This window comes from Penaeus japonicus, unplaced genomic scaffold (genome assembly GCF_977035675.1).
Source record: "Penaeus japonicus unplaced genomic scaffold, GWHDUDI00000001_assembly GWHDUDI00000025, whole genome shotgun sequence".
NCBI lineage: Eukaryota > Metazoa > Arthropoda > Malacostraca > Decapoda > Penaeidae > Penaeus > Penaeus japonicus.
The window spans coordinates 26,328,193-26,338,192 of NW_028234427.1; the positions used below are offsets into that span (position 1 = coordinate 26,328,193).

General features: G+C 38.7%; 1 protein-coding gene across 1 annotated transcript in view; it reads left to right on the plus strand.

Annotated features, from left to right (window-relative positions):
* Window positions 1-10,000, plus strand: part of LOC122249454 (uncharacterized) — a 94,478-nt gene that overhangs the window by 73,542 nt on the left and 10,936 nt on the right. The window contains exons 12-16 of the mRNA XM_086551751.1: window positions 676-756; window positions 1,388-1,564; window positions 4,999-5,158; window positions 6,033-6,182; window positions 7,561-7,732. Of these exons, the coding sequence (XP_086407877.1) occupies window positions 676-756; window positions 1,388-1,564; window positions 4,999-5,158; window positions 6,033-6,182; window positions 7,561-7,732 (740 nt within the window). The remainder of the gene's footprint in view (window positions 1-675; window positions 757-1,387; window positions 1,565-4,998; window positions 5,159-6,032; window positions 6,183-7,560; window positions 7,733-10,000) is intronic.

Sequence of the window (10,000 nt, forward strand, 5' to 3'; positions counted from 1 at the left end):
AGGAAGTGTTTAGGTGTGTGTGGGGGGGGGGGGTGTCAGGAAGTGTTCACGTGTGTGTGGGGGGGGGGGGGGGGGTCAGGAAGTGTTTACGTGTGTGTGTGGGGGGGTCAGGAAGTGTTTACGTGTGTGTGTGTGGGGGGGGGGTCAGGAAGTGTTTATGTGTGTGTGTGTGTGTGTGTGTCAGGAAGTGTTTACCTGTGTGTGCGCGTGTGAGGAAGTGTTTACGTGTGTGTGTGTGGGGGGGTAAGGAAGTGTTTACGTGTGTGTGTGTGTGTGTCAGGAAGTGTTTACGTGTGTGTGTGGGGGGGGGGGTAAGGAAGTGTTTACGTGTGTGTGTGTGTGTGTCAGGAAGTGTTTACGTGTGTGTGGGGGGGGGGAGGTCAGGAAGTGTTTATGTGTGTGGGGTGGGGGGGGGTCAGGAAGTGTTTACGTGTGTGTGTGTGTGTGTGTGTGCTAGGAAGTGTTTATGTATGGGTGTGTGGGTGTGGCTGGGTGTGTGTATGTTTGTACATCTGTGTGTTCCTGTACGTTCCCGCGTTTTCCTATACGTATCTGTCTCGATTAAGTCTATCTCTACGCATGCATCTGTACTTAGAATAAAACCAATCTCACCACATGTGTCCGAATATGTGTCCAGCAAACCACGCAACCACAAATTCCCTCGTGTTTCCACAGGGCGACTTCGTTCACCTGAGATACTTCTACAACCCAGGCAACTTCGAGGTCAAGAACCGCACGATGACCTTGTTAAAGCAGGTCAGTGATATCATTTGTAGTAATGTTGATAATGGCGATAATCATGGATATCATTATTATATGAATGATAGTAATAATGATAGTAACAATGGTATTAATAATGATAATGGTATCAATTATAATGATAATAATAATGATTATAATGATAATAATAATGATTAAAATGATAATAATGATAATGACTGTAATAGTAATAAATATCATAATGATGATAATTATAATCATTATAATGATTATAAAAATAATGATAATGATAGTAATAATTATGAAAATTTTAACAATAGTAATAGTTATAATGATAATAATGATGATAATATTAAAGATAATAACGATAATAATGACAATGATAATAATGATAATATTGATAATAGTAATAATAGTGGTAGTAATGATAATAATGACAATACCTGTCTATTTCGATTGTTATCATTACTCTGAAAATAATCATACTTTGTTCTTCCCCTTTTCCCACCCCCCTCTCACACCCCATTTCCCCCTACATCCACTCCTCTTGGTCATACCTTTACCCCCTTCCCCCTCGCCTCCCTATGTCCCCTCCCCTGTCGTCCTTCTCCCCCCACCCTCGTCTCCCCTCCCCTCTCGCCCCACCCCCACCCCCATACCACTCCAGATGCATGACCTAAGACAAGAGAACGTGAATGGTTTCCTGGGCATGCTATGTGACCCCATTCGACCTGGCTTCGTGTGGGAGTACTGCTCGAGGAGGTCACTGCAGGATGTGATACAGCAGGAGGATATCAAGCTGGACTGGTCCTTCCGCCTCTCTCTGCTCACGGATCTCGTTAGGGTGAGTTTTCCGGGGGTTTGGAATAGGATTTTCGACTTTCGAGGTTCAGGGGAGGTCGTTAGGGTGAGTTTTCGGGGTTTTGGGATGGGGTTTTCGACTTTCGAGGCTCAGGGGAGGTCGTTAGGGTGAATTTTCGGGGTTTTGTGATGGGATTTTCGACTTTATTGTCACAAGGGAGGGGGTCAAGGTCAGTTTCCTGTGTTTTGGAAGAACTTTTTTCAACCTCCTTGTCCCTCCTCTCTTTTATCGGTTTATGTTTTTTCTCTTACATTCAACTCTTCTCTTCTTGCTCTCTCTTTATTCTCTCTTTTTTTCCGCCCGTTCATTGTTACTTTTACCGCCCCCTGAAGGTATTTTTTTCCTTCAGCGCCACCCCACTAGTTCCTTTAAGCCCGTTGGCACTCACACAACTAGCAAATCTAACTGTCACAAGATCACATACACTGTCCCTTTCTATGTTAATATTCTCTATTTCTCACACTTTTTGGTAAACATTTTCTCTTATTCCTTTTCTTATGCAGTTTCCCGATTATCCTTATTTAGCAACACCAGATTTTAAGAATCAAGGGAGATATGTAACCTTGCCATTTGTGTTTATATTTTGTCTTGCTGTTATTGTTATTATGTCCATTGAATATTATTTATATATGCAGGCTTACGTTGCTATTTATCTACATACATATATATATAATTGTATTCTATGCAATATACTCTTCCACCATTCTATTTATTACATATATATCATAACACACACATATATACGTACGCTCGTTGCTTCACCTATCCGTTTACTCTTCTCTCCCTGTCACCCTAGACATGCCAGTGTTGTTTTGTCTTTCTCTTCTCAAGGGCTATGTACACATGCAACACTTCCTTCTTTTCACTGCAATGTCACATGTCTCACACGTGATTCACACATATCCTCTCGGGGAGCATCGGAGCAACACCTCGCTCCACGGAGGAGGAGCAGCCCTCAATACCACACACTATGTTCAAGCTGAAGCACTGCAACCAAGAAAGCTGTTTCGGCCATGTTCTTCACACCCTATGCCATCCAGTCCTTCTACGCTCTCTCTCCTCTTTTTTCTTTTCGTAAGACTGCAATATTTCACCTCTTCTTATTCCTCGTGCATTACTTTTATTCTGGGTTCATATCATTCATAATTGATTGGTCTTTATCTTATTTTATTACACATTTACCATTTTAATTTTGAAGTTGAATACGGATTCAGCATGACACACACGCAGGGAAAGTGCTCGTGTCACCAATCACCTGCTGAGGTGTTGGTTGAATCCCATCCTGCAGGACACTTCGTTCCCCTCCTGCTCTTCGCCGGTTTATTTTCCACCAGCAGGACCCTTTCCCCTTCCGTGGTTTTTGCAAGGCAGGCTGGTCCTTTCCCGTGATTTTTGCAAGGGAGGCTGTTCCACTCCCTAGTTTTTTTGTTGTTGTTTTTTTCCATAGTGGACTATTCCTCTTCTGTGATTTTTACAGGGCAGACTAGTCCCCTCGGAGGATTCTTATTCTTATCATTGGCATTATCATCATCCTTATCATTACTATCAATGTTATTTTTTATCATTATCATTATTATTGTTATCATTGTTATGATCATTATTATCATTATTTTTATCATCATCATTATTATTATTATCATTATTATTATTATCATTATTATTTTTATTACTGTTATCATTATCATTATCACTATTATTATCATCATTATTATTATTATTATTATCATTATTACTATTATTATTATTATTGTTGTTGTTGTTGTCGTTATCATTATTATTATTATCATCATCATTATTGTTATTGTCATTATCATTATTACCATTATCACTATTATTATCATTATTATTATTGTTATTATTATTGTTATTGTCATTATCATTATTATTATCATTTTTATTATCATCATCATTATTACTATTATCATTATCATCATTATCAGAGGTTTTATTATTGTTATTATTATTAATATTTTTATTGTAATTACTATCCTTATTATTATTATCATCCTTATCATTGCCATTATTATAATCGTTATCGTTACCAACATTACTTTTATCATTTGTATAATTCTTTATTATGGTATTTATTATCATCACTATTCTTTATTGATATTATTATAATCCTTACCAGGATTATCTTTACCATCATTATCATTAAAATTGTTATTATTATTATCATTATTATCATCACCATTGTTATCATCATAATCATCATCATTATCATCATCATTACTACTACTACTATTACTATTATTATCCTTATTATGATTCTTACTATCACATTTATTTTTTACCATCATCATTTTATAATCATGTATTTTTTCGATGATAAGTGCCAACGATATTTAGACCGCTCTCTGTACTCAAAAGCAAGAATTTGTTCTGCTCTGGTTAATAATTGGACCCTCTCTCGCTTACACCCTTTCTGTCTCTATCTATCAATCTATCTATTTCTTTCTCTGTCTTTTTATCTCTCTCTCCCTCTCTCTCTCTCTCTTTCTCTCTCTCTCTATCTATATATATATATAAATATATATATATATATATATATATATATATATATATATATATATATATATATATTACATATATATATATTACATCCATCTCTTTCTCTCTCTCTCTCTCTCTCTCTCTCTCTCTCTCTCTATATTTATATATATATATATATATATATATATATATATATATATATATATATATATATATATATATATATAACCATTACCATTATCTCCCTTTCTTATTGCCTTACAATTTCCTCCTCTCTTTCTGTTTATCTATATCTTTCTCACTCTCTCCGTTTCCCTTCCCTCTCCTTCTCCCTCTCCTTCTCCTTCTCCCTTTCCCTCCCCCTCTCCTTCTCGTTTTCCCTTTCCCTTTCCCTTCCCTTTCCCTCTCCGTCTTCCACTCTGTGTCCCTCTTGTCCCACTCTCTTCCTCTATTCTCATCTCTCTCTCTCTCCCATTCATCTTCTTCCCTCATTCCATCCCTCATTCTCACCCTCAATCCCCTCATGGCTCCTCGCTCTTTTACTACAGGCAACTATCCCCCACCTATTTCTTTCCCTCCCATTTCCCTTCATCCCTCATTCTCTCCTTCATTCTTCTTCCTTCATTGTCTCCCTCACTCTCTCATTCTCTTCCCCCCATTCTCTTTCCCTCGTTCTCTTTCCCTCATTCTCTTTCCCTCATTTTCTTTCCTTCATTCTCTTTCCCTCATTTTTTTCCTTCATTCTCTTTCCCTCATTCTCTTCCCCTCATTATCTCCCTCATTCTCTTCCCCTCATTATCTCCCTCATTCTCTTCCCCTCATTATCTCCCTCACTCTCATCCCCTCAATGATCTCCCTCACTCTCATCCCCTCATCATCTCCCTCACTCTCCTCCCCTCATCGTGCCCCCTCCCTCTCCCCAGGGCATGAGGTACCTGCACGGGTCCCCGCTCCGCCACCACGGGCACCTCACCTCCAGGAACTGTGTGATCGACGCGCGCTGGGTTCTCAAGGTGACCGACTACGGCATCCTGTCCATCTACGACGTGCAGAACCTTAGTCCACCCAAGAGACCGTTGAAAGGTGAGTAGCAGGTGGGAGGTGGGAGGGTGGAAGGTGGAAGGTGAGGGGTAGGGGGTTGAATGGGGTTGGGAGGTGGGGTTGGGGTAGGGGGTTGAAGGGGGTGTGAGGTGGGGTGGGAGATGGGTTGGGGGGTAGGGGGTAGAAGGTGGGGATGGGGTAGGGGGTTGAATGGGGGTGGGAGGTGGGGTGGGGTTAGGGGGTTGAGGGGGGGAGATGGAAGGTGGGTAGGGGGGTAGGGAGGTAGGGGTTGAAGGGGGTGGGGTTAGGGGGTTGAGGGGGTGGGAACTGGGAGGGTGGAAGGTGGGGTGGGGGGTAGGGGGTTGAGGGGGTGGAAGGTGGGGTGGGGTAGGGGGTTGAGGAGTGGGAGGGGGTTGGGATGGGTGGATGTGTATGTTTGATTGTTTATTTGATTATGTGTGAGTGTGTTTGTGTGTCTGTGTGTGTGTGCTAAGAAATAATGATATGAATATTTAGTATAGCAAATTTGAATTACTGACCATATTGATTTCATTAATTTCTTCATTAATTCCTCCTCCTCTTCCTCCTCTTCTCCTCGTCCTCTTGCTTCTACTCCTCTTCCTCCTTCTCTTGTTCTGCTCCTCCTCCTTCTCCTCTTCCTCCTCCTCCTCCTCCTCCCTCTGCTCCTCCTCCTCCTCCGCCTCCTCCTCCTCCTCGACCACCACCTCCTCATCATCATCATCCTCCTCCACCCTTCCACCTCCCTTCCACTTCTACCCACCTTCCCTCCCCACCCACCCTCCCATCTACCCTTCCACCCACCTTTCCACCCACCTTCCCTCCCCACCTAAATCCTCCCACCCTCCCACCCCATCCACCCTCCCATCCACCCTCACCCACCCTACCACCCAACCAGACCTCCTATGGGCGGCCCCCGAACTCCTACGCGACGAGGGGCTCATGACGAAGGGCACGCCTGCGGGGGACGTCTTCTCCTTCGCCATCATCATGCAGGAGGTGGTGGTGAGGGGGGCGCCGTACTGCATGGTGCAGCTGTCTCACCAAGGTAAAGGGGGGCGGATTGCATGGCTTGGTGTTGATTGATATTGGTGTTGTTGTTTTTTTTTTTTTTTTTTTTTTTTGGTGTTGCTTTATTGGATTCTTCTCTTCGTTCCTTATTATTTTTTCTTTATTTTTATTTTTTTATTTTCTTTTATTTTTTCCTTTTTTTCTGCTGTTCTTTGTTATTGTAGTTTTTGTTATTATTGCTATCATCATTACGATTATTTTTGTCATTAATATTATTTTCATCCTTCTTCTTATCATTCATATTTTTTTCTTCTTCACCGTCTTCTTCATCTTCTTTTCCCTTTCTTCTTTTTCTTTTTCCAATAAATTTCCTTTACTTTTTCGCTCCCATATTCTCGTTTTGTTCCTTTTTTTCTTTTTCACTTTTTATCATTATCATTACAATTATTATTATTATTATCATTATTGCAAACATAATTTTCATAATTATCATCCTTAATGTTATCATTGTTATTATTACTATAATATTATCGGTCTCATTTTCATTATCATTGTTATTGTTATTACTATGACTATCTTTATTATTATTACTATTAGTATTAGTATTAGTATTAGTATTACTATTATCATTGTTATTTTTATTACTATGACTATCTTCATTATTATTACTATTAGTATTAGTATTAGTATTAGTATTACTATTATTATTATTATCATTATTACTATTGTTATCATTAGTATTATTGTGATTTCCATCATCATTATTGTTATCATTGTTACCTTTATCATTATTTTCTTTATTATTATCATTATTACTATTACTATGATTATTATTATTATTATTATCATTATTATTATTATCACCATCATTATTCTTATTATCATTACTCTTACTATTATTAATATTCTCATTATTATTACTATCATTATCAATATCAGTAGTAGTAGCAGTACTGTTATTATCATTATTATCATTATTATTAGCTCTCTCTCTCATTCCCTCTCTGATATCTACAGTATCTATCTATCTATCTATCTATACCCCACTCTCACGGGGAAAAAGTATCTCTATGATGTAAACAACGTTACATAAATAGGATTATTCTAATCACTGGTAGGCCTATTCGCCCAGACTTATTTGTTCTTTCTCATTCCCCTGCTCCATCCCTTACCCCTCCCCCCTCTCACTCTATCTATCTATACATCTATCTTTCTGTTTCTTTATCTGTTTCTTTATCTTTCTGTTTATTTATCTTTCTATCTATCTCTCTATCTATCTTTATCTATCTCTATCTGTCTATCTATATATCTCTTATCACTATATCTTTATCTTTCTCTTTCTATATTTCTCCCTCTTTCTCTCCCCCTTCACCCCCATATCTACTCCCCCACCCCCACCCCCACCCGCCCAACAGAGATCCTCGCCCGCCTGAAGAAGCCCCCGCCCATGATCCGCCCCTCTGTGTCCAAGGGCGCGGCTCCCCCCGACGCCATCAACATCATGAAACAGTGCTGGGCGGAGTTACCGGAGATGCGACCTGACTTCAACCAGATCCATGACCTTTTCAAGAAACTCAACCAGGGCAGGTCAGGTCAAGGAGGGCAGTTAGATTACGAGGATATTTGGTGTTGTTATTGTTTTTGTTATTGATATTGTTCTAGTTATTATCATCATTATTATTGTCATTATCATTGTTATTATCATTATCATTATCACTATCACTATCACTATCACTATCACTATCACTATCACTATCACTATCACTATCACTATCACTATCACTATCACTATCACTATCACTATCACTATCACTATCACTATCACTATCACTATCACTATCACTATCATTATCATTTTCATTATCATTGTTATTGATTAATATTATTCTTATCATTATTACTATCCTTATTATCATCCTTACTAATATCATTATCAGTTTTTATTATCATATCATAATTGTTATCATCATTGTTGTTATTATTGCAATTGTATGTTTATCATTATCATTATCATTACCATCATTATTATCATTATTATTATTACCATTATTATTGTTGTAGCTGTTATTATAATCATGTATCTAATATCCTCATTGTTGTTGTTATCATTATCATTATTATCATTATTGTTATCATCATTATATATTGTCAATTTACTATTGTTATTGTTATCTTTATAATGTCATCATACTTCATATCATTATCAATATCGTTATCGTTGTTATTGTTGCTATTATTATCATAATGATCATTATAATGAATTATAATGATAGGAATGATGACACTGATGATAATCATCATTATCATTACTATCACAATCATTGTCATTATCATAATGATAATAACAATGATAGCAATGATAACAGCAACAACAATAGGACAAGAACGTTGAAATGTTGAAGACAGTAATATCGCCAATTTTCTATTCCAATTCTGAGTGGAAAGAATTACCATGAAACTTTATTCCCAATGATATAGAATCAAATTATTACTTTATACTGATTCTTAGTGCATTGACTGTTATGATTCTTCGTCCGTCACATTTATTTTCTTATTACAGTTACTTCCCAGTCATATCTCTCTTTTCTCATTTTTTCCTCATAGTCCTTTTCTGTTCGTCTCATACTTAATATCCCTCAGGTCTCATATTTTGTCTGTCATTTTATATCTCTCTCATATATTATCCGTTATATCACATATTCCTCATATCTCGAATTTCATTTCACATAAGCCTCATATCTCATATGTTGTCTCTCATATTTCATTTCTTGCCCGTCTACATACCTCATCCTCCACTGACCTCTAGGCCATTAACAGTAATATATGGCTATTATCCTTATCACTCATTTATAATGACTCATGCGTCCATTCCCTTTATCACCATTTTTCTTCTCATCTTTCGAGTCCTCATAATTTCCCTCCCTATCCCCTCCCTCCCTCCTCCTCCTCCCTCTGACTTCTTGTCAGTGTTCTACATACTCTTCCTACACTGAACCTCTAGGCCAATTAACAGTCTATCTATCGGCCTATTATCCTTATCACTCCATTTATAATGACTCAGCGTATGTCTCATTCCCTTTTTTTATTCACCATTTTTCTTCTCATCTTTTCGAATCCTCATAATTTCCCTCCCTATCCCTCCCCCTCTATCTATTGAGTCTATCTATTGCCCCTCTATTCCTCATCCCCCCCAGACTTCTACTTTTTATTTTCTTCCTTACATATATCATCCCATTATTCCATTATCTCTGGTCTCTACATAACTATCGAATCTATCTATCGCCCCTCTATTCCTATCCCTCTATCTATCGAATCTATCTATCGCCCCTCTATTCCTCTCTCTCTCTATCGAATCTATCTATCGCCCCTCTATTCCTCTCTCTCTCTATCGAATCTATCTATCGCCCCTCTATTCCTCTCTCTCTATCTATCGCCCCTCTATTCCTCTCTCTCTCTATCGCCCATTTATTCCTCTATCTCTATCTATCGCCCCTCTATTCCTCTCTCTCTCTATCGAATCTATCTATCGCCCCTCTATTCCTCTCCCTCTATCTATCGAATCTATCTATCGCCCCTCTTTTCCTCTCCCTCTATCTATCGAATCTATCTATCGCCCCTCTATTCCTCTCTCTCTCTATCGAATCTATCTATCGCCCCTCTATTCCTCTCCCTCTATCTATCGAATCTATCTATCGCCCCTCTTTTCCTCTCCCTCTATCTATCGAATCAATCTATCGCCCCTCTATTCCTCTCTCTCTATCTATCGCCCCTCTATTCCTCTATCTCTATCTATCGCCCCTCTATTCCTCTCTCTCTATCTATCGCCCCTCTATTCCTCTCTCTCTCTATCGCCCC